The sequence below is a fragment of the Stegodyphus dumicola genome, chromosome 11, assembly GCF_044657685.1.
Source record: "Stegodyphus dumicola isolate Sdum_Otavi_A_Nest chromosome 11, ASM4465768v1".
In the NCBI taxonomy this organism is placed as follows: Eukaryota; Metazoa; Arthropoda; class Arachnida; order Araneae; family Eresidae; genus Stegodyphus; species Stegodyphus dumicola.
Window position 1 is genome coordinate 76,451,107 of NC_140778.1, and position 27,207 is coordinate 76,478,313.

The window sequence follows — 27,207 nt, forward strand, 5'->3', positions numbered from 1 at the left end:
TAGAACCAAATCATGGGACATAGATCTTGAGAACTTCCTGAGAACTGCAACCACTTCAATCGAAACAGACATCGGTACATTAGTTCCTCAATTTAAAGGCAAATATTGTATTAATTTGATGATCCGTTGTGATTACAATTAGAATTTACAATCACGTTTTATGTATGAAATTTAAAAGCAAATGTGAAAATAATTCTAATTTGCTGTCATTACATTCAATCAATCATAATTAATAAAGTTCTTAAATTATTTAAATATATTAAGTTTTGGGGGGGGGTCATCAGCTATCGTTTGGCAATGACGGCTCGCCAAATAAATCAAGTAAAGTATTGATTCACTCCCATATACACTCATGTCCATAAATTAAGGATAATTTGGAGTCACGCGGAAATCGAACTCTAAAATAATTATATCATCTGTAAAACCACTACACGCATCTTCAAGAATCATATGCAAATTTCAGGAAGTAATCAGATGACACCGATGATACGTCACACTGACGAGAGTGTAAGAGAGTGATATATAAGGAATACAGGCAAAGAAGTAAAATCGTTCGCAGGCGCTTTATAAGCATTTCGGTGCAATAACCGAATAGTTATGACACAAAGAACGCATTTGGATGATTTTTTACGTAATAGAATTATCGGCCGTCTGGAATGTGGGCGTATCCAACTAGAAATATCAGACGAACTTGGAATTGCCCAGAGTGACATCTCCAGGCTTTGGCAACGATTCCAAGGTGATGGTAATGTGAGTAGACGTTACCGCACAGGTCGCCCCAGAGTTACAACGCCGAATGAGGACCGGTATTCGGCAGTTACTGCCAAAAGAAACAGGCGGAGCACAGCCTAAGACCTGTCTCGTTAGCTCTCTTCAGCCACTGGTACGACAATTTCAAGCCAGACCGTGTACAGACGCTTAGGTCAGATTGGTCTATATGCTCGTAGACCTGTCAGATGCGTTCCACTTACTTCAACTCACTGTAGCCTGCGGTTAGCCTGGAGTAGAGAGCATGCATTGTGGACACCGCAACAGTGGGCTTGTGTGATGTTTTCCGACGAGTCCCGGTTTAGCTTGCAGTCTGATTCTCGCCGGACTTTCATATGGAGAGCTCCAGGGACCAAGAAAACAGCATTGAACAACACCGTTACGGTGGTGCAGGAGTGCTCGTTTGGGGTGGAATTATTCTGGGTTCCAGAATTGACCTGCATGTTCAAATTGGAACCATGACAAGCCAAATCTATCGGGACGTCATTCTGGAACAACATGTACGTTTGTTTCGGGGCGCCATGGGCGCACAATTTGTGTTTATGGATGACAACGCCCGTCCTCACCGTGCAAACATCGTAAGCGAATGCCTTCAATCGCAGGATATCAACCGTGTGGACAGTCCAGCATTCTCACCGGACTTGTATCCAGTAGAGCACGTGTGGAACATGCTTGGCCGACGAGTTGCAGCCCACCAACCTTCTCCTACATGTCTACCGGAACTTCGGAGAGCATTGCTTTTTGAGTGGTGTAATATCCCCCAAGATCAGATCGATAATTTGATACTCAGCATGCCTAGGCATCGTACGGACTGTATTGCATCCTCTGGGAGACATACAATGTATTAACAATCATACCAACCATGTAATATTGGTTTTTTGTAAATAGGTTTTTTTTAATTTGCTCCAGGGAGAAAAAATCGCTAATTTTTTTAATAATATCAAACATATAGCATCTTTTTTTGCTCTTTACCTTTTCTTTAATAAATAAGCTTCACAAATAAGTCAAATTTGTTTTGCTTCTAACTCTTCCTTTGCCTGATTTTGCATTATCCTTAATTTATGGACATGAGTGTATATGAGTTCCATATATATGAGTTATATGTGCACTTCTTTTATGTGTGGTACACACTGAATAAATTTTAAATAACGCAGTCAAACCCGTAAAATTCTCTGTTACCGGTGAAGTAAAAAAACATTCTTTCAAGAGACAAACCTGAGAAATCGGTGATTTTTCAATGAAATCTATGCAATTATGTAAATCGTTTATTTGGAGATCACGAGTTGCCATTGATAATAGATGATTTGTGTGTTTCAAAATATCTCGTATCTATCCCAGGGTAACTAAAAGTTTGGACTCCTTTTCGTTAATGCGTCAAAAACTAAATATCTTCTACGCTATCGCTGTTGAATGCCTGAGTATCAGAAGGTTTTGTTTCTTTGATTATTTGCTAGAATAAATTTGCAGCTTCGTGTACTATTGTAACTCGTGCAACATTGAATGTTAGGTCTTTTTTACTTACAGTGGGGGGCCCCACCAGCAGCCGATGGGTACAATTGTGAAATAGGTAGTTTGATCATTGTCGAATCACAAAAAGAGATGGGGCGGATCTTCGTGAAGTTAAAAAACGTAAAACGTTTGCTATCAAATCCATATTAGTACTGAACACGTTAGACTTACAACATGTTTTAACGTTTGAAAATTTAGCAGAAAGCCTTTACGGTTATTTAAAAATTTAAATAACAAACCCTTCCTGAAGGAATTTGAATTTTTTTTTAACTTGAAGAACTAAATTTCCGAAGTATTTGAGAGTCCAACCCGTATAAGCTACATTCATTTGTTTAAAAGTAAGTAAACGGTAATCACAGACCTTCTTAAACATTTATGAAAGATAAATGCTAATATTTATCTATACCAATGAACGCAATATCCTCACGTTTTCCATTCAGAGGAATAAACATTTGATAGTTGTCACAAATTATCTAAATGTAAAACTCGTTTATGCTCGTCCAAAATTCAGAATTTGTTTATCATCCTTTTTGAACAGAAGGTTGCAGCAGAAAAAATATGTCTTTAGTTGAGAATGTCTCAACTTTAATATTTTTATATTAATCTCTATATGTCTGACATAATTGACGTCAACTAGGTACGGAAAATTGAATCTACGGCGAAAATATTGATCTGCATTTTGTTACAAGATTTTTTTTCTCTTAAATATTGAGATTTCAATCATAATTATAAAGGTTGTAATAAAAGTGCAAAAAAAATGTCAAAGTTTAGGACCGTTGGAGGGTGTTAATGAATATTCCTTTAATTTTCATGGAATTATCAAACCCATTAATCCTGTTTCGTACCCATTTAAATTTTCTTTCTTGGCAGCTAAAGTGAAATCTGCAAAAAAGCCTGCACCCAGTTTTATTTTCTTATTACATTGTTTGCCATTGACAGAAGCGAAACGAATGCTGAGAATAACTTCTGTATGCCAAGTTCTTGTTGCTGCATGTACAGCCCTTAAAATCTGCCAGGAAAATATTTAATAGCAGCGTATAAGTAAACAAGCCAGCCATTGTAATAATGGGGAAATGTGCTTTACAAGTTGACCTTGCATAAATTACGCACTTCACACGCATTAAATGGTTTTTAGAGAGCTCTCAGTCACTTAGCTAATATTTCTAAATGGAGTTTATTTTATTTTGAAACATTTACATATTTTTAGAACTCAAGACGTTTTGCTACAACATGTTGCAATTCAGTTTCCAACGCTCTACTTTTGTCTAACAATTATTAACAATGAAAGAATTTTTAGGCCAAATTTATATTCTTGCTTCTTATTACATTTTTCATTTCATATACATTATGCAATTACAATACAAGTATGCAATTATATTTAAACATTAATATATCAGTCAGCTTTTAATAAAAATGTGTACTTGAAAACCCTTTGTAGTGAATTTTCAAATTGCGACGTTTGGATAAAGTGTTGTAGTATTAGAAAATCACGTTTAGAATATTCAGGACTTGCGGAATAAAAGAAATCGACAAATCTTTGCAACTTATTACCCTGGTCAATAAACTGAGTTTAGAAAATTCAGCAGCTGTACTTGTACAATCTGACCTTAGCTAGGCAGTCTTCCGATATATTTGGAAGAATGTTTTAAGTATGATTACTAAGTTTACTATCAAGTAAAGGTTGAATCAAACAATGAATCCTATAGCCCGAAATCAGTCCAAAACTCATACGGATAATTTCAAATGTTGGTCAGAATTATAATCAAAATATATCTATCTCCCATTATGATTATAATGCAATTTCAGGTAAAATCTATAAATTTATTTTACTGACATCAAAAGACCTTTAAATATTTCTGTTGAGCCCATTTCTGGTATGAAGATAGGGAAGCCGGTTGCCAACGCCTTGGGTTCGTGATTGAATCCAGAAGAAGGCATGGATTCTCGTTGCGTGTATACTTTCTATGCGCCATAGAGGCACTTAACTTTCAATATTTAGTTTAGTTTCGTGAAGTTGTTTATCTCAAAGCACTGAGGTCATATGACTATGGGAAAGGATGCCTTTGTAAATTTATTTTTAGGGAAACTGCCTCGTATAAACGTTACACATGGAGCAATCGTCCATGCAGCCAGCCCGTTCGCCTGAAATCGGATATAGCCGGGAACTAACCGTGTTCAGCAGTTTTACTTCTCGGCCACTTGTGAGTGAGAGCTACTGTCGAGGAGAAGAGCTTTATAGAGTGTAGAACTAGTAGAACGATTACTTCGATTACCTGCTAGTGTTAGAGTTCTCTTGTCGAAAAGTAAAAATTAAGCATTCTATCTGTAAATTACAGGCGTAAAACTGTTACGATGACATCACCACTGGTGTTCGTCGTGAGAAAACCATTGAAGTTTCTTGAAATATGTGCATTTAGGCAGTCTGGGTGACGGGGTGTAAAATCAGTATTTACAGGACAGTAACTTATGTTCATTCGGAGGATATTTCAGTCGCAGCAGGAACCATATGTTACTATATTGTCTATTCCTTGATAGTGGGGTCTCAACATGCTTAGGTATGAGGCTTTCTTTGGGGGAGTGGCTCCATACGGTCCTCTGCTGGCTGACTGACTGAGCAGAGGGAACACCCCAACGATTTTAACCGCTGCGACCGTTGTCATGCTCGGTTGCAAAGATGACATCCTACTTTTTATTGACCGAGCGTTTCTTTCGTCTCACATTATGCATAAAGCACGGATTGGACAGCTACGCTACGCCCGCTTGGATGGTGTTCTGGAGTGTAGACGATATTTCCTGAAAGGAAATTACCAGGGCAGGATCACGTCTCCAGTATTCTGTCACGCAGAAACAAATTTCTTCGAAGCATACAGTCATTAAATTAAGTCCTTGGGCTTTTAAAATAACGAAAAGGATTAACGTACGAGGGGTGATCCAAAAAAAGTTTACAAGGCAAATGAAAAAGTATTTATTAACAATAGAAACAAGATACAAATGGGAATCAAGAGACACACCTGGCTTTCACTTTTCCACATAGTCGCCAAACCTGTTTAGGCATTCGTCAGAACGTTCGACCAACTTGTTTATCCCGTCTTGGTAGTAATCAGGGCCCTGCTCATTGAGCCATTTCTCGGCAGCTGTTTTCACTGCATCGTCTGAGGTGAACCTTGTTCCGGATAAGTATCGCTTCAACGCCGGAAAAATGAAATAGTCACTTGGAGGCAAATCGGGGCTGTATGGGGGGTGATTCCAGACCTCCCACTTGAACCTTTGCAGCAATTCCTGAGTCTGGCGAACTGTATGGAGTCTGGCATTGTCATGCCGAAGAATGACGCCTTTGCTCAGTAATCCAGGCCATTTGCGTCGGATGGCTTACGCAATTTCGTTAATGTGGCACAATAACGATCGGCCTTAATGGTATGGCCCCGCTCCTGTATTTTTTATTCAAACACAGTTCCATTGTCAATTAAATTATTAATCTTACTGTGAGGTTACCATAATCCCAGGTTTATTCTGAATATTCTTTGAAAGAGAAATTTATAGACTAAATTTGCCTAGTTTTGCTAAGTTTGGCTTAATCAGTGAACTTGAAAAGGCAATCGCAAGTAAAAATAAGACTAAAATTATCTGATACTAGAATATCTTACTGAAGATTTTTTTACGTGCGCTACGTTTTCTATATAAGACCAATCTAAAAAATTATCACTATTTATTCTTTCGCTTTGTTATACGGAGAAACATAACCTAGCCATTCAGTTGTATAATGCTCGAAATCGTTCAAACATATATATTCACAGATATGTACAAAGGCTTATTTCAGTTTTCCGAATAAAGTTGCGAACCATGTTTACATCGAACGAAGTTGTTGATGCTGGGCGGAGCTTCGTTGTGACGTCGTCTTACGCATGAAGCGACGATCACGTGATCTTCCTGCACGTTCGGGGATTTAGAGCAAAGAAAGTCTATGTACAATACATATTCTTTGTTTAGAGCTGACCTAGCATTTTTACCAAGGAGGTTAGAATAGAAGGACGGAGGGTTCGCAGTTTCCTCCACTATCGGGGAATGAAACTCCGCCGAACAAGCGGCGTCCATGTTTGTGACTTCAAAACATTGCATTACGGCAGTGACATGTACGTGTTTCTAAGCTGTTCCGTGCATTTATTTTCCAGTAAAATTATGTTAAATTTATAATGAAATCCCCCGCTATTGTTGAGTTTTTGCTTTAAAGTAATAAAGATGATATCCATAATTTACTATGTACAGCAAATTGTTAAGAAATAGTTCGAAATCTAAAAGCATACGCATAACATTAAAGCCTTTAAAAAATGATGTTTCTGCATATTTCACGGATTCGCTTAGGTTAGAAAATAAATCTTAATAAAATAAAACAGATTTATGTGAATTCATTGATTTCAGTTTATGCGCATTTCATATTTATTAATCTCAAAGAAACTGCCTTTAATTAAGTTGAATTACAGAAATACACCTATATAAGTTTTTGGATACATCTTTCCACATGTTCAATTGTGTAAATATTTTACTTAATTTTATCACTATACTGCTCAGAAATTTGTAAGTTTATACAAAAAATTTTTAACAACAGAACAGTTTATCTTAACTTTAAAAAATGAAGAATAATTAATATATAAAGAAAAGCATTGCTTTATTTAACACCTTTACAATTAATAAAAATAGTAACAATTGATTTCTTACTTTTCATGAAAGTTATAAAACGAATTAACTAAAACGTTCAAATTATACAATTTAAATCCTACCATATAGCATTGTATCTTAAGGAACGAAGATACCAGCTATAAACAGAAACATTAAAATGTATTTAAAATATTTTGATTATAGTTATATTAAATAACCTATTTTAAGTCCTTTTTTTCACATCTGGAAAGAAAACCACATGACATTGTGATATTTTTTGACATAGTTGTCATATTACATAAAAAAAAAAAAAAAAAAAAGAAAATTAATACTTACGTGTGAAAAATAATGCCCGGAATTTTTTTCGAGAATCTATTTATGCATCCATATGCAATACAAGCTGACATGCTTCAAAAAGAAAAGAAAAAAATGTTGCAATGACAGACTTCCTTGCACAAGTCACGGTGATAACAGGAAGATGGCCGCCAAGCTTCCCCGTTTGAGTTGAACCTTCCCTCCTTCTATTCTAAGCTCCTTGATTTTTAGCATGTTTGAGCTAACCGTCCGACGTCGTACTTGTAGACACTTCCTGAAGAAAGCGAAAAAAGAGGAAAATTTTGACTTCGGATATCTGTTTCTAAACACAGGAAAGAATAAAAATGATGCAACATGTATTTCATCTCGCAGACAAAAGTACTTATTGAAATGCTAATTTAAATATGTGTATATATCTCTGATATATGCATTTATAATTCTGTATGTAAATACATTTATCTGATAGTTATTTGTTTACAATCAATTAGTGCCTATAACTAGTAGGACCATTAAGTTTTATAATTAATACTCAAATTATTTATAATTTTGTGCTTAGCTTGACCTTTTAAATATTAAACACATTCTAATACAAGTATTTTGTACATACGTCGATTTTATGTATTTACACTAAGGTAATTTGTCTGATAGATATTACCCAGTATAAGCAGCTGTTTAGTATTACACTCTGTATCAGTTAAGTACTAATACAAACAACAAAATATGTAATTAATAATGAACTATTTCTGTTTGTATGGTTAGTTGTATTCTGCATGAAACTCTAAATACTTAAAATACTTTTGTAAATACTCATACATATAAATAAATACTGTGTTTGTCGGTATGAGATAGTATGATCGCATGTGTGTTCTGATACAAATTTATTTATGAATAAATCTCCATTGTATGTGTTTGTAGAAACACTTATATGCATTATTTTGATTATTACAGGCAGGTAAATTTCACCATAAAAGCTTATTGTGTAGAAAAACATATTTTGGTTGATCTTTACATTATGGTAACTTGGCGTTTTTTTGGCGAAAATTTGGCGACCAACTCTCCTACAGCAACCCTCTATTTTTTTTCCCCGCCGCCATTTTGTCTTCACGAAGTAAAGACATGTTTCTTTTCTTTTTATCTACTGAACACTTCTGCCAACAATCTACTAGCCGAATTACACTTATGCTAGAAATTTTATCTAACAAAACTGCTTAATCATGACAAACATTCACTGCAAAATTGGGAAAAAGTGCACAATACCATACTCCTTACGCGTTTTTCAAAATAACACATACACATAAACCATGTACACGCCGACTTATTTTTACTTAAAAAAACATCCCAGAATTGCACAAAAATGGCATTGCGCACACACTTCACTATATCCATGTACACTGCTTTTTTCTCATAAATTAGAAAAATTTCACGAAAATACATGACAATTTTCTCAATCTTTAAACCCGGTAAAAAGAACATATATGAAATTACCTGATCGCGAAAAAGTATTTACCCTTTCCAAATATGAACATTTCCACATATAAAATAAATAAAATATCCAAAAACTTTTACCTCTAAATCATCTATACACGTCACCAACGAATTCATACCGCAAGCATTACAAATACTTAGTATCAAATATTTAAATTATTTCCATGCACGTTTACTTCAACTTAAATGTATACCAAATTCCTACAAACATAAAATTCACAAAATAACTATCATTTAATTAAAATATCACTAAACCATGTACACGCCGACTTATTTTTACTTAAAAAACATCCCAGAATTGCACAAAAATGGCATTGCGCACACCCTTCACTATATCCATGTACACTGCTTTTTTCTCATAAATTAGAAAAATTTCACGAAAATACATGACAATTTTCTCAATCTTTAAACCCAGTAAAAAGAACATATATGAAATTATCTGATCGCGAAAAAGTAATGAACATTTCCACATATAAAATAAATAAAATATCCAAAAACTTTTACCTCTAAATCATCTATTACATTATACACGTCACCAACGAATTCATACCGCAACCATTACAAATACTTATTGTCAGATATTTAAATTATTTCCATGCACGTTTACTTCAACTAAAACGTATACCAAATTCCTACAAACATAAAATTCACAAAATAACTATCATTTAATTAAAATATAATTAAATTGAAAAACACTACTTAAAATATAAATGAGCACACACATTAAATTAATACATACATAAATACCCATTTCGAATTCACTTTAGTTACGGCCATGGGATCCAAAAATTCACGAACACTGTTTCACACAACACAGAATAAAGCCAAATACAAAATTTCCAGATTTTTTCCCGATTTCCCCCCTTTTCCGATTAAAGAACCGTAATTCGTCCATTAATATCACATGACATATCCCATGATCTCTCATTTCCCTCACACAAAATAATGCGTAATCGGAACTGAGTACTGCTCACATTATTACCAATGTGCCAGGTAGTAACCTTTATCGCCTCCAAAATGTCGCCAAACTACCAGTTACCATATTGTAAAGATCAACCCATATTTTTTTACAGTGAATAATGTCTAATCATTGCCCCTGATTACTTATGAAATTCAAAAGACAAAATATTAAAACAAATTTTGGTACTTCCATTTTAACAAAACCATCTTGGTGCAATTTGTCATTTTTTATTAGATTAAAATGTAAAAGTCACTTATTGGTTGGATGGTGGTGGTTTTTGTATACTTTCGTGTTTTAGAAAGATTCCCAAACTAACAGAATTTCTCATTAAGTTCCTGAACAAAACATAAAAATAGAATATATTTCAGAAAATGAAAATACAAATTTTAATTATTAAATAAGGATTATGTGATAGTACATTAAAAGAATAAGACATTTACATTCATTTTTTTAAAAATCTTTTTCCGCTACTCTTCTCCCCAAGCATACAGTGATCTGTTTTGCCTTAGAAAGACATCAGAGGTTGAGTAGAGTGCAACACTGGCTATCTACCAAACTCATTTCCTGACTGTGCCCTTGAGAGAATTTTTCACAAAATTCTTTACTTTTACACTTATGCTTGATGCTTTAAAAATAAATTAATAAGTCGATTTACAGCTATTTTGTGAAAAGTTGATTTTAAAGAACTTGTATCAGGTGGCACTGACAAAACTCATTCCATAACCTACTTTTTATAGATATGGTATAGACATATTAGTTAATATTTGATTTAAAACAAAACAATCTTTTCAGATATTTAAAAGGTATTTAAAGCATGCAATTACAAACTTTCATAATACAAATATTAGAATTCTTGCATTTAAATATCTCCTTAAATTCAATACATTTATTTCTTCAACTTTTAAGCCTTAATAATGATAAAAAAATTATAGTTATAATTACAAGAAAAAACAAGATTCATTATATAAAACAAGCCAACTAAAACAGATGTTACTGCAATCAATCCCATGAAATAAAATTAAAAGGACTTGGCAAAGTTACATTCTTTTAAAACTATACAACTTTGCCTGATCACAATTCTTATTTCTGTTACGAGACCTGTTTGCGAACATCAACTGAATATAATTCTAATACAAAATGTGTCTTGAGTTGAAATAACAAAAGAGACAATAAAGCATGAAATTTGGCAAATGCTTTCATAGTCTTAAGTTCCATTATACTTGAAATATTTTGCCTCAGTAAATTTCATAACAAATTTAAGCTCCCATTTATCATAAGGTTGATTTGTACAAACACTTCCAAACAAAGCAGGAATTACACAATAAATATGAGAGATTACTTTGGTACATAAGTGTTAATGCATATCAAACACTAGTATGTGCCTTTGAAAATTAAAAATTATGTCTTGTTAGAAAATTTTTCAAAAATAATATAACTTAAAAAAATGTTCCTTAAAAACGTATTTAGTAAATAACTGTTTCTTACATTACAAAGATATTTCCAAATGCTTTTTGGTTATATATGCACATGGGATTTTTCTATAGCATTGATATATGCACAAATTGATTCAATCATTAACTCAGCTGTTATCGAAGCTGAGAAACATTTTCATATCTAATTTCAGAACTATAATTAAATTTTTTGTTAGCACAAGAACAACTGAGTTTAATAAAATGAACTTAAGAGCTACAGCACGCACAGGGTAATAAAATATTAACCCATTCTTCAGAATTTGAAGGTGGTAAAATGAAAGTCAGCAAATTCCACAGGAATCAGATGTCAAAACTGAATACTTAATAATAGACAATAAACAGACACATATTAGTACAAACGTATCTGAAACATTTGCATGGACCCATGAGCAAAAAAAAAAAAAAAAAAAAAAAAAAAGGTAGTAATATAATAAAGAAATAATCTTTGCACAATTTTCGGATTTTTTACACATGAAAAGTTACTTATTGGGTGCAAGTTCGTGGTTTTCACACCTTTATTCCAGAAAGATACCCAAACTGTCAATATTTATTATAAATTGGTACAACATTATCAATATAGCAAAACAAAACATACTTGAAAATACAAATTTGAATTATTAAATAAGCAATGAATAAAAAAAATAAAATACATGCTTCTTCAAATCTTTCCGTTATTCTTTTGCAATTTTCTCCTCCTCAAGGACAAAGCTATCTGTTTTTGCATAAAAAAATGGTAGAACTGCTAAAAAACTGGGTTCGTGCAACACTCGAGTATGGAGGAAAATAATTTCCTCGTTGTTGTATTTCGAAAATTTTCAGCAAAATTTTCGTGTTCTTGCAGAAATTTTACACCAATATTTTCCATTGCTTGCAAATGCTGCAAGGCCATAGTTTAGTTTTAGGCAAAAAAGACCACTATTTGTTTACAAAAACTGTTCGACTTTGAAATACAACAAAAACGAAACACACTAAATGGCAGAATTGCTAAACTGAAGAATTATTATACCCATGGTTGCTGGAAGAATGATTATGCACTACCACAGAAAAAGAAAACCTCAAGAAATTCTGACTTTGTTCAAAGACACTACAAGCTGCACTGGACCATCAAACTCATAGTCCAAAATTAACATTTTAAATATATGACACTGAACACATAAGCTTACTGAAATCTAAATTCTAAGCATTCTCAACATTAAAAAAGCAGTTCCAGAAGTTAACAAGGAAGATAGAACTACTTAAATCCTGCAGTACCAAAGTTATCACAAAACAAGATATTTCACATTCCATACTTTTTATAAAAATGCAGGGAAAAGTGGATTACAGTGCAAAATGTGAATGAAATTTCCAGTCATATGAAAATATTCAACATTTCATGACATTATCTGAATGGGAGGAATGCGACGTGAATACAATTTCTTGATTCAAAACATTATAAGCAGTCATTACCTTTTCACTATTCGAACACGCTGTTTTAAATCTTTCATTTCTAATTAAATACCAAGAATAAGAATTGCTTTAAATCAGCAATACTTTAATCAGCCTGCATATGTGATATGAAATACTAATACATATTGCACAGAAAACACATGTAGTGAGATATACTAATGGTATGATTTTCAGGAACAGATTTCATGAAAAATAAGTCTGTTGTATTTCGCACTAACATGATGATAAAATGTCTTGTGACTTATCTCGCAAACATGAAGTTTTAATCTTGTGGAAACAAACAAATGATTTATTCAGAATTGATATGAAAAGACAAGTTAAATACACCTCATAGAAAGACATTTCTTTATAGCACGGTCAAGTCATTACTGCACAGATGAGTAAACTTTCTTGTTAATCTAGCTTTTAAACAAAAGACACTAGCCTTCTATTATTTGTAGGCATCCAACTTTCAATTTTTATAACATCTAAGCGATTTCTTACACATGTAACTCATAGAGTTTCTCTCCTTGTGAATAAGTATATGGTTGTTTAAAAGATGTTTGTGAGTAAAGAACTCCTCACATATATTACACACATGAGGTTTCTCTCCTGTGTGGATAAGTACATTTTTGTTTAAACTATGTTTGTGAGTAAATGACTAATTACATATATCATATACATAAGGTTTCTCTCAGGTGTGGATAAGTACATCTTTGTTTAAAGTACATTTGTCAGCAAATAACTTATTTCATATCTCACACTCTTGAGGTCTCTCTCCTGTGTGAATTAGCATATATCTGTTTAAATTCTCTTTTAGAGTAAATGACTTGTTACATACCTCACACACATGAGGTCTCTCTCCTATGTGATTAAGCATATGTCTCTTTAAATTTCCTTTTTGAGTAAGTGACTTGTTACATAACTAACACACAAAACATTTCTTTCTTGTGCCAATAAGTATATGTCTTTTTAAATCACCTTTTAAAGTAAACGACCTGTTACATTCCTCACATGCATAAACTCACATATTTCTCTCCTGTGTGAATAAGCATATGGGATTTTAAATGATCAGTTCCAGCAAACGATTTGTTACATACATCAGACACATAAGTTTTCTCTCCTGTGTGAATAAGCATATGGGTTTTTAAATGACTTATTACATATCTCACACACATGAGGTTTTTCTTCTGTGTAACTAAGCAGATGGGTTTTTTAAAGTTCCTTTTTCAGTAAATGTCTGATTACATATCTCACATATATGAGGTTTCTCGCATTTATGAATAAGTATATGATTGTTTAAATAACTAGTGGGAACAAATGACTTGTTATATACCTCACACACGTGAGGTTTTTTTCCCTGTGTGATTAAGAATATGCATATTTAAAATGTCCTTTCATCCAAATGAACTCTTACATGCCTTACACATCAGTTTTTTTTGCTGTATGTATATGCAGATATTTCTCTAATGAACCATATCGTTTCTCACTCACATGGAAACGGTGTAGCACCAGGGTGCCTGGGTCAAGAACCCTACGCCTTGTCGAACATGTAGGTTGTCTCGAATGTTGTCATGAGTAAATAACATAAAATATATATATTTATGTCAAATTATTATATTATTATTTTTTAGCAAAAGGAGAGTGAGATAACTGTTAATTCTAGAAGAAATAAAATGTTCGCCGAGTTTCGAGACCATAATGCCATCTGCAAAAGCTGAGAAAGGGAAAACGAGCTGGCTTTAACCTGAATCTAGAGATGCATATAATATGTACATTCAACACAGGTACTGTGAGTCAACTGGTGCACTTAAATTATAACATAAGTCACAAATGCACAGTACAGGTAAAGCATGTCAACAAATAATATGTGTACTAAGTATGGCCATAGGCCGTTTACAATTATTTGGATCATTCCAATCATAATCGTAAACCCTTATAATGGGGTTGCTCATACTTGAGAGGTTAGCATAAAAATATTTCACTTGTTCAATTGCCTAATTCATCATGAAGTTTTTGATTTCGATCGTACCAGGGCAAGTTGGAGATCTGTCTTAGGGCACAATTTTGTGCCTGCTGTAACTTTTTCCTATATGATTTACATGAATATGCATAGTATGAGATGCAATACAATTTTATAAATAAGCAACTTGTTATCTATTGAAAGTACACTGTTTCGAGAAATTAAGGGGTTATGTGTAGGTGCCACGAGAGAGTTTTACTGAAGATCACCTGAGTAATAAAAAGGGATTTTAAAAAGAAATGCCACTGACAGTCCGACACTACAAAGGATATTTTTATTCTTACTTTGGTTAAATTATGTGCTGATGGTAGTATACAGATTCCAGTTCAAATAATTTTAAACCGTTTTTGGATGCTGTTAAGGAATTTTGTACAAAACACTCCAAAGACACAATTTCGAAATAAAGCAAGTCGACATTTGTTTTCCATACTGCACAGATTAGATAATCTGTATATTCGTGTTTTATTTTGATTTAAAATGCAGTTTATTTAGATTATACTTTTTTGTTTTAACTATGTTTTGGATGACATTTTACTTGAAAGGGCACTGCACAGAAACAGGAATAGCACCAAAAAAAAAAAAAAAAAAAAAAAAAAAAAAAAATCACAACTTTCATCAAATTGGGCCCCGAAATATGTTTTTTCCATCAACACAAAAACAAAACAACTTACAGTGAAAAATATGCTTAATAAAGTGAACAAATAAATATGAAGCTTTGTTTTTTGTAAATTTTTATACCATTTAGATAATAAATGCTTTATTATTTGATGAGTCATTATTTCACACTTTTAATTTTATCATTCCCAACTGCCCTCTTACTAGATTTAGGAAGATGTTCTAACATTCGGAAAAATTCCAAATGCGGAATCGCAACATCACACTTTGTACTGCATTTACAGCAAATAGTGAAGACAATTTTCACAATACTTTTGAAAAATGCCATATGAAATACTTCAAATAAATCTTGTCTGTGTGCCTTACTTAGTATATAAAAAAAAAAAAAAACATTTCTTGACTCTAGTGTAGAATTGGCTGCCCTTTCAATTGGCAAGAAATTTTGATTGATTTTGGCGATAAAACCCCTATTCTGGTCACCATGATAGTTTTAACTTTTAGCTTACTGACTTTATTTAAGTGAAAATAGATTGATGTGCACATGGACAAAGTTAAGGAAGTGCACAATGCCTAGCTTGTGCGATTCTCTGATTTTTTTAAAGTGAAAATAGATTGATATGTACATAGACATACAGTTTGTGCAATTCTTTGACTTCTTATTTTGGTTTCATGTAGTGGGCATCTTGAAATTGTGCTTTTCTGATGCTGATATTGGCATCATAAAGAAAGCACCAAAATAACAAGGTGTACACAATTGTAAACTGTTACCCCATTTTTCTTGTATTGTCATTGTTTTCCTTGACTGCTATGCACAATTTGCACATTATATCACAATCCTCATTGACTTCCTACACATAATTTATTCTTCACTAATTTATTATTATTTTGCATGATTTCAACATTATCTTTTTCCATAGTGAAGCTGCAATAAAGTGGTCCACAATCTAAAAATCTAACAGATCACTCATTTGAATACTTGTACATGAAATTAAACATAATGTGCAAGACTCACTGTAGGAAGTTTTAAATACGATTGTTTTCCGACAATGTACTATTCTTAACGGTTTTCTTTTTGGAAAAATGGCCAGAGAAATTTAATAAAAGGCAAATGAAGTATTGTTGTATGTATACAAGTATTTGTAACTGTTTTACAAATACAGAATTAATTCAAAACAATTTCCATAATTAGCATTTATTTTTATGTTAATTTTTAATTACATGTTGTTTTGCTTTTCTTCTTAACATAAATTTACATGTTCAGTACAATGTCCAAAATCTGGACTCATCGGGACTTCAGCAATTCCAGATTTGGGATCATTCCAGATATTAGATCATCAATTTAAATCTGGTAAGATGGCATGCAGAAATTATACAATTAAAAATATAAAATCGTGATTTATGAAATAATGAAGTACTTATGATGTAAAGGGTATCAAAATTTACAAAAAAGCTTAATATTTATTTGTTTACCTTATTAGACATTTCTTTTAACGTAAGTTGCTTCCTTTTTGTGCTAATACATTCTCTTTAATTCCATAGACAGACAGACATATCTCCTGTTCAGTTACACTGTTGAAGTCCTGTAGCTGCTATTTCAAAAATTCCGACTAACTTGTCAATTGAAATTTTCTCGTTTTCAGTAACTTCTCTGCTGCTTTCTTCACTTCCGGTAGCGGTATTTTCTGGATTTAGAACCATACTACAGATTTTGCCATTCATTAATTGATTCATGATTGAGAAGCATTGTCATCACAAAGAAAAACTTCTTTCTTATCATCTTCATTTATTACCACTTCTCCACATTTATTTAGAAAATACGTTAATTGGAAAATTTCACCTTGTTTGGAATATCCAAAAACTTTTAAAATTAGAGGCTATCATCATCAAATTTATCTATCCTTCACTATGCATAATTTGATATGCATCATGAGCTTGGCAACTAACGGCAAGTTATTCCGTTAAATTTTTCTATCGCACACTGAGACAATTAAGCCTGAATTGTATTAGTTATTTATTATACTTATGTCTATTTTTTGCACATGCTTAAGACTTATCAAAGTTCTGAAAAAATAAACTGCTACATAAACAGGCCATATTCCAATATATACATATACCTTATTGAGGGTTCGCGCTAGCTATCTTACCGCGTGATGCAGTCTCTGTGGGTCCTAAATTCTGCAACTCGATGCCGCTGGTTTTGGATTTACGTGAACAACAAATCCATTATTCTTAATTTAAATAGTCCTAAATGTAATCTTTGGGTCTATGAGTATTATCAAAATCTATTTTTAGCATATAGAAAGAATTTTTGGTAAATTTTTCACCGTCAACATTTTTTAGCTCATTTAATTTAATATGTAACAATCGCCACGCATAATGTCAACATAAAAGGTTATCACACTCATTTATTATTCAATTGTGTGTGTGTGATTATGGCAAAACCTCGAGGGCTATCTGCCTAATGAGGGAAGTGCCTTTGTGGAGGACTTTCTAAGGGAAACTGCTCATTTATTATTCAATTAATAACACAAAAAAATTCTTATGCATCGCTACATGAGTCATTATTCAAGTTGTCATGTTTTGGTTGGCATCAGATCAACGATGTATCTATGTGGAATGTTTAGTTTCGAGATGTATACCAAGGGGATATACAGCAAAGGAGCCAAATTATTGCAGTAGCCGTAATTTGGCTCCGTTGCTGCGTATCATACAAATTTATGCTTAAATGATTGCTTCTTTAATATCAAGGTATTTTATTTAGTGTCGAAGTAAAAATAAGAATTGTGACTCTCTAGATGTTTTATTATGTGTGGAGGGGGAAATCAAACGCACATGCGTAAAGCCTACGAGTAAATGTTGTTGGTAATTTTGAGGTCCGGATTTCGGACTCTGAACTGTATTAAATATTATGTTTAAAAAGGCAAATTTCATTTACATACACTTAATATTCTTTCCCCACCCTAGCTTTAGTGCATATGGGGTTAATCCTAGTATCCAGTGCACACGGGATTTGGCTACTTTTGGCGACTTTATGATGAGCAATAAAAACGGGACATACACGATGAGTAGTAAACAGGTCATTCAAAGAATATATATAGATATACATAGTATATACTTAGTATATAGTGTATATATAGTATATACATAGACGTTGTTTGAGTATGTATATAGTGCATAGTTAGACGTTGTTTGGGTCATTTTTGGTGTTAGCGATAATTTTCAAAATCGCGCCCCAAGGCTGCACCGTATACTAGGATTTTACCTGCATATGCACTAAGTTGCATGTTTAATGAGCTAAATGAGACTTATACATGTTTAACATCATTATTTTCCGCTATTGCTATGCTTAATATCATGTTCTTTTTTCTTTTCTGGCATAAATATAAATTCCATATGCTTTATGCCACACTGCTTTTGCCAAATAACATGTTTAAAAAGACACATTAATGCTCAATATCATGTACTTTCTGCTGACAGTATGCTTAATATTATGCTTAGAACCCTGCTTATTAGCCATTGGTGAACTTAACAAGAAAAAAAGCAATATCACAAATGAGATGTCTGCGGTAGTAAAAGCAAGGGAAATGTTTCAGCATTAACGACGTAAATGAGACTAATGCTATTTTAGTTAATATTTGGTTCCCCTTTTCTACTGGGACAGGATTCAGAAATTTATGTATGCATACATTTCTGAATCTGATCACGATACCCGATGAATACCTAATATTTATATCTAAAGAGTTGCATCTTACTTTATGCATACAAAGTTGCACAGAATGCTGAATTAGATGCATGCTGTGTAGGTATTTTTTTACATTCAATTCATGAGCATATCATGAAAAATGTCTTATGTCTGTGCAACAAAAACTTACATGCATAAATTTAAGAAGTTACTGACTAAATATTAAAATATCTATGCTTGAAGTGCTAAATATTAAAAAAAAAAAAAAAAAAAAAAGAAACTGAAGCATTTACAAAATTCCTCTCATACTTCCATTAAACACATATATTAATTAACATCAAGGGGGGAAAACATTTAAAATATAAAATTTGATATACGTATATTGAAAAAAATTTTAATTTAGTATCTTCATAATTTAAGTATTTTTGGCTAATCTTTGGAATATGGTAACAGGTAGTTTGGCAACATTTTGGTAAGGCGATAAAGGTTACTAGCTAAGACTTAAGCAGTGTACATGGATAAAGTCAAGAGTGCCATTTTGTGCATTTCTGGGATGTTTTTTAAGTGGAAATAGTCGCGTACATGGATGATACCGTGTATGTGCAATTCTTAAAAACGCGGCAGGCAGTTTGCGATTCTGCACTTTCTCCCAATTTCGCACCTAATCTTCGTCATGATTAAGCATTTTTGTTCCATAAAAGTTCTAGTATAAGCGTAATTCGGCTAGCAGATTGTTGGAGAAAATGTTGAGTAAAAAAAAAAAAAAAAACATGCCTTTACTTGGTGAAAACAAAATGGCGTCCAAAAAACAAAAACTAGCAGTGTAGGTCGCCAAATTTTCGCCGAAAAATTGCCAAGTTACCATAATCCAAAGATTAGCCCAAGTTTCTTTCAACACTGCATAAAGAACATAGAAGTTTCTGACTCTAGTGTAGAATTCGGTGCCTTCTGATTAGCAACAAATTTTGTTCAGTTTTGGCCATTAAACCCCATTTCTGTTTACCATGATAGTTTTAACTTTGTTTTAGCTTCCTGATTTTTGTAAATGAAAATAGATCAATGTATACATGCGCAAAGCTAAGGCAGTGAATAATGCCTAGTTTGTGCAATTCTCCAATATTCTTTTAAGTGAAAATAGAGCGATATGTACATGGACACCAGGTTTGTGAAATTTTTTGACTTCTTATTTTGGTTTTGTGTAGCAACTATCTTAAAATTGTGCCTTCCTAGCACCAATCTTAGCATTTAAAAGGAATCGAAAAAAAAAAAAAAAAAAAAAAAAAAAAAAAACAAGGGGCACTCAATTGTTAACTTCTACCCAGTTTTTGAATATATATGTACTATATTTGAGTTTCTTACTTGCATCGAAATACCATAATACTGATTCATTTTTTCAAATGTCTTCTTAGGTACTTTACACACATGGCACTGCTCTACTTGGTATGTCCAGGATTTGAAAGAATTTTATCTTACAAGACCTTATTTCTCTTTATCAGTATAATGTCATAACCATATACTCCTTTCAGAATGTTATAGACTCGAGACATTTCATATTGCAGCTACATAGTCATACTGAGAATATTTCCTGATAATAGATTTAATTAGATAAAAAATATCTAAAAAAAAATGGAACTGCCTAGTTTGACTGCAGGTCTTTAGTATTTTAACACAATAAAGAAATCACCTAATATATTATTTCATTACAAGAAAAGAAAGGCATCTCTATCATTAATTCAATAGCTTTGATTGATAAACTCTGAAATGTCTTTAGCACAAAGAAGATACAAGTTACAATACACTTATGGGATGAAGCATTTCGCCCTGCTCCAGAATTGCATCTCAGAAGTATGTCAAATTGGTAACAATCATAATATCACCACAGTGCATTTTGCTAGGTAGCAGATGTAACACTGAATATGAGTGATTCGAAAATCTTTGAAAAGTGATATCCAGGATCAAAAATTCAAATTTCCAAAAAGGTGGAAGAAACACAAAACACATCATGGCAGATACTGAACAAAACAACAATCCCACCTTTTTCAGTCAAGGTCGGAATAAGTAGTTTTTAAGGAGTCTTTAAGGTAGGATATATAAGCAAATATAGCTTCAAGTCAGCATTAGTTAAAAATGCAATTGAGATAAAACTTGCATAAACGTAGTTTTTTGCTTTTTAAAAAAAATAATTAGATTATGATTTATTTATATCAAATGACAATTCTAAAACCTGTCCACAGCATCAGCAGCACCCAGTGTACCTTTAAATCTAAAACTCTGCCACTAAATGGCTCTTTTATTACCAAGAATTTTCCCATCAATTAATACTGACAACTGTTGTGTTTCAAACTGACTTCATCATAAAAAAAAAAAGATTTCTTCGCTGTGTACACAAATCTTTACTACATTGATAAATAAAATGTTCATACTAATTTAACATCTGACAGAAGGCTTTTCTTGTGATTAGATCAAGGCATATTTTTTCAAATTATTCTGCTGTCCAAATGAATAATTCTACGCACGACAGATTTCCCTCTTCTGTCGATATGCATATCTTAATAATCCTTTATTAAAAATGAATTTATCCATACTTTATACACAAGTCTTCTCTCCTGAGTGAATACGTATATGAGTGTTTAAACTACTCTTCTGATTAAATGACTTCATACATACTTCACACACATGAGGTTTCTCTCCTATGTGACTAAGCTTATGCTTCTTTAAATCACCATTTTGTTTAAATGACTTCGTGCATACTTCACACACATTAGGTTTTTCGGTTGTGTGAATATGTGCATGAGTGTTTAAATTACTCTTCAGACTAAAGGAGTTTTTACATACTTCACACACATGAGGTTTCCCTCCCGTGTGACTAAGCATATGCCTGTTTATGTCACACTTTTGTTTAAATGATTTCTTACATACCTCACACACATGAGGTTTCTTTCCTGTGTGAATAAGTATATGCCTGCTTAGATGAGACTTCTGACTAAAGGACTTTTTACATACTTCACACACATGAGGTTTCTCTCCTGTGTGAATAAGCATATGGGTGTTTAAAGTAGACTTCTGACTAAAGGACTTCTTACATACTTCACATACATGAGGTTTCTCTCCTGTGTGACTAAGCATATGGCTGCTTAGATGAGACTTCTGACTAAAGGACTTCATGCATACTTCACACACATGAGGTTTCTCTCCTGTGTGAATAAGCATATGGGTGTTTAAAGTAGACTTCCGACTAAATGACTTCATACATACTTCACACACATGAGGTTTCTCTCCTGTGTGACTAAGCATATGCCTGTTTATGTCACTCTTTTGTTTAAATGATTTCTTACATACCTCACACACATGAGGTTTCTTTCCTGTGAGAATAAGTATATGGCTGCTTAGATGAGACTTCTGACTAAAGGACTTTTTACATACTTCGCATACATGAGGTTTCTCTCCTGTGTGAATAACCATATGCTTGTTTAAATCATCCTTTCGTTTAAATGACTTCTTACATACTTCACACACATTAGGTTTCTCTCCTGTCTGACTAAGCATATGGCTCCTTAGATAAGACTTCTGACTAAAGGACTTCATACATACTTCACACACATGAGGTTTCTCTCCTGTGTGAATAAGCATATGGGCATTTAAAGTAGACTTCTGACTAAAGGACTTCTTACATACTTCACATACATGAGGTTTCTCTCCTGTGTGAATAAGCATATGGGTGTTTAAAGTAGACTTCTGACTAAATGACTTCATACATACTTCACACACATGAGGTTTCTCTCCTGTGTGACTAAGCATATGCTTGTTTAAACCATTCTTTCCTTTAAATGACATCTCACATACATTACACACATGAGGTTTCTCTCCTGTGTGACTAAGCATATGCTCGTTTAATTGATCCTTTCGTTTAAATGACTTCTTGCATACTTCACACATACGAGGTTTCTCTCCTGTGTGAATAAGCATATGGCTGCTTAAATATGACTTCTGACTAAAGGACTTCTTACATACTTCGCACACATAAGGTTTCTCTCCTGTGTGAATAAGCATATGGGTGTTTAAAGTAGACTTCTGACTAAATGACTTCATACATACTTGACACACATGATGTTTGTCTCCTGTGTGAATAAGCATATGGGTGTTTAAAGTAGACTTCTGACTAAATGACTTCATACATACTTCACACACATGAGGTTTCTCTCCTGTGTGACTAAGCATATACTTGTTTAAATCATCCTTTCATTTAAATGACTTCTTACATACTTCACACATACGAGGTTTCTCTCCTGTGTGAATAAGCATATGGCTGCTTAGATGTGACTTCTATCATTAAAAAAACTATAACTGCGGTAATTATTCAAATAATAAAATCAGTTTCAACGAAAACCCTATTACCACGTAAGACAACAATTACTATGCCCTAACGTCTTGAAACTGGAATATCTATTATTATTGCCAAGCACTAATTACTAAACTTTACTAGCAAAATCAAAGTGAGGCTTGCTCATGAGCCAGGAAAATTAAAATACAAAATAATAAACATTAAAATAAATAATGTATTATTAACATCCTCCCAACTTCTCATTACAAATTATAATCAAAAGTAGCGATTTTGCGTTTTGTTTATAATTATTTGTTACATTATTATTATATATGTTTGATTACAAACGTTGTATTTGATGATAAGTTTTAAAAATTTTGGTTTTGATAATAAATTATAATGGGACACCTGTCAAGATCGATGTGGAAAAACCAGTCGGGGTACTCTTTTCACTCGATAGCAAACGGGAAAGCGAGTCTGACCGTGACCTTCGAGAAACAAGGGTTGAGACTAAAACGGGCGGCTAAAACCCGCCGGGAACTGAAGAAATTTAACCAATCAGAGAGGACCGTTGCGCCAGGAACATTTGGCATCATTTCTCTTTCGCCAAACGCAATTTTAGTGCAAAACTGGTATACCAGAATGTGCTTGTTAATGTTATGGTAACTTGTTCGTTCTTCTTTTCTTTCGCTTATTATTTTGAGGAAGCTGATGTGATATAATATTTAATTTACCGTAGAGGCGAGAAGTAATGTACAATATTTATTAGGATTAATTTAAATTTCAATTTCTAAAACAAATACAACTGTAAATTCTACTCAACTTGCTATCCCGATACCGAATAACTTTTCGATTTTCTAATACCCTTTTAAATAAAGTAATAATTGATAAACATTACTGTATTGTAAAATTTCTTGGCTGTTTGTGTTTTTGAAAATGTTTGGTGATATTTAGGTTTCTTATTATTTCATGTATTGTATGTACATAAAATTCGATAAAGAAAATATTTTAAGAATGTGTTTTATTTAAACAACCTGATCTTAGAAATCTCTCTTTTGTGTATTTTTCTGTAAGCAAAACTATATTAACAAAAGCGCTTACTGAAACACATAAAATGGAGTGATTATTCAGAGAATCTACATATTAAAAGGGTATGGGATAGCTCATAAAATTTCAGCTGACCCAGTAATTCCCAAAAGAAAAAAAATAATAGATTATGCATTATTCTGTATCTAAATAATTCTGTTTCATTTCATTGTGTTATATAAAGATGTAATTTTTTACGTCTTGCAAAAATGCAGCATTAGCACATTCAAGTAAGTTTTATTCATGATAAATCCGTGGATAATTTTACACTATATGTGTTGGTATGTACATTATTTTCTTTTATTGTCAGGACTTTTCTGAATGCTAACCTAATAATATGTTTCATATAAACTTTACAAATTAGTTCAAATACCTTTAATTTATTGTAGAAGAGATGTATTCTTGCACATCTGTTTATCAGCAAAGCCAAATCAGTTGCTAGAGGTCATGTGTGTTCAAAATTTCAGAAGCTAGTGCCATAATTTCCATAATCTTTTAGTTTTCTGCATAAAAACCATACTTAATACTCAGTCCTTCAGTATTTAAAATAAAGATAGATGTATGCAATATAAATGATAGTAGAAGTCTTTTAATTTTCCCACTACTATCACTTTAGCAGATTTTGTTTCGTGGGTAAGATTAAAAACACGATTTTACTACATAATATATATGAAGGTAACTGAAAAAATAAATGGTAAATCCTGAACCTATGTGTACGTGAAAGAAAGAGCAAAAAACAAAAACAATGTTGCTTTGAAAATGATTAAACTTTGTTGTCGCAGATGAAATTCGAAATAACACTCGAAATATTTCCTCTGCGTAAGCCTTAACATTTAATATATATATGATTATTACAAAATGATAATTCTTTAGGGCCTTTCTTTAATCGATAAAAAATAAGTGACAGTTTTAACATATTTTTATTTAATTTTTAAAAATATTTACACATTATTTACAATTAAAAGAAATCAATGCGCAGAAAAAAAAAAATCTGAAAGGTTTCAGATTTTAAATTACTTCCAAAAGGGCGTTTCTTTTTAGTCCAAAGGGATTTGAATCCCGAAGGACTATTAGTTTCGTTTTGGCATTTTGCGTCGGACTCATAAACGTCGGTTCACTTTTCAAACTGTTGCCACAAAATGTTAGAGTCCTGCATTATATTTGAAGAAATTAAATAATGAAAAATCTGCATAAATGTATGTATATTTCTCGTATTGTGATAAAACAACGGTACATAGAGTCATCGAATTTTGAATAACGTAATCCTCCAACGAATATGAGCATGTGGAAGACCAAATTTGAAATTTGAAATTTGTTTTATGATCGATTTCCTATTTTTTAAAACTTTGACGAATTTTTGATTAACAAACTCAAGGATTTCAAAGCGAGCAATGGCAACGTTGTGCAGAAAAAACATTTTTATCTCCAGCGCGTGAGTCTCTGTATCGGAAATTCTAAAGATATGCTCGTTTTAAAACTATTTTGCCATATTGCTGTTGCACTGGATCTTATGGTTTAAGTGCGAGGAACATGATATTTAATAAAGAAAGGTAACACACAAAATGTTAAAAAACGCCCCTTTGGACGTAATTTAAAATCTGAAACATTTCAAATTTTTTTTTTTTTTTTTAACGTTTTGTGTTTACTTTTATTTATTTACCTTTGTTAACGTTTTGTGTTCACCTTTATTTATTAAATATTATGTTGTACGTACCCAAACTATAAAATTCAGTTCAACAGCAATATCTCAAATTACATATCTTTAAAATTTCCGATAGAGAGCCTCGCGCTGGAGATATTTTTTTTTCCCCGTACAGTGTTGCTATTGCTCGCTTTGAAATCATTTCGTTTTTTTAATCAAAAATTCGTTGAAGGGTTACAAAATCTGAAATCGATAATAAAATAAATTTCAAATTCAAATTAGGGCTTCCACGTGTCCATATTCTATGGAAAATTATGTTATTCAAATTTGGGTGGCTCTAGATACCGTTGTTTTATCACAATGCGAGAAACATACGTACATTTATTGAGATTCTTCATTATTTAATTTCTTTAAATATAAGACAGGGCGATAATGCATGGTGGCAACGATTTCAAAAGTGATTCAGCCTCTTAGCAAAATGCCAAAACGAAATTAATAGTCCTTCAGAGCCAACCTGCACTTTTGGACTTAAAAAAAAAAAACGACCGAATGGATGTAAAATGCACAATTTAAGGGAAATTTCCTTGCGTGACAAGGTATTCCAGATTACCTCAGCTTAAAGGTAATAATTTTATCAGATTTTAAATAATGAGAAAAGGGAATTTAGACTCCCAGGTATATGATATACCGATGAGACAAATAATATGTACGTATGTCCGATCTGTAACAGAACTGCTATAGGCAAATATTAAGTTGCATTATACATAAAGTTTTGCTTAATTAATAACATACATGTGAGACATCAGATAAATAAACAGCTAATGAGCAATATATCGAACAACTAAGCAGTGAAGAAAATCATGTCATATCATATGCTCTTTTTTTAGAAGGCGGCTGAAAAACCGGCAAAAATATTTTGTAATTATGTTATTACATTAAAATTGCATAATTGAAACGGCGATAACCGAAGAATCGAATTATCGCAGTTAATTTAATATACAATTTTAATTTAGCTGTATTAAAATTTTTAATACTTATAAATTTCATTACATTAGAAGGTATTTCTCCCGCCTTCGTGGTGTGGTCGTCTGCACGCTCAGCGCGTAATTGAGAGGTCCGGGGTTCGATTCCCGGCAAAGGCGTTGCATATTTTTCATCACTCCTGCTTTCCAAAAATTACCTAATTTCTCTACAGTGGCGCCCGAACTAAAAGGGTGTTGGATGATGATTCTCTTCCCCCTGGATTTGGC

At 32.7% G+C, this 27,207-nt stretch overlaps 1 protein-coding gene and 1 long non-coding RNA gene across 3 annotated transcripts in view; both read right to left on the bottom strand.

Moving 5' to 3' along the window:
* LOC146994128 (uncharacterized) overlaps positions 1-24,162 on the bottom strand; it is a 109,211-nt gene extending 85,049 nt beyond the window's left edge. Inside the window, exons 1-2 of one of the 2 annotated variants that reach the window (XR_015044020.1) lie at positions 23,638-24,162; positions 7,267-7,519 (exon numbers count right to left, since the gene is read on the bottom strand). This is a non-coding gene — a long non-coding RNA (uncharacterized LOC146994128). Of the gene's footprint in view, positions 1-7,266; positions 7,520-9,469; positions 9,926-23,637 lie in introns of those variants that run through there. The other variant, XR_015044019.1, reaches the window with a different exon arrangement.
* On the bottom strand, positions 19,131-23,324 carry LOC146994130 (uncharacterized). The gene has a single exon (XM_085826868.1). The coding sequence runs from the start codon at positions 23,124-23,126 to the stop codon at positions 21,495-21,497; it is 1,632 nt and encodes a 543-aa protein (XP_085682994.1). The 5' UTR covers positions 23,127-23,324; the 3' UTR covers positions 19,131-21,494.
* Positions 24,163-27,207: the final 3,045 nt, after the last annotated feature.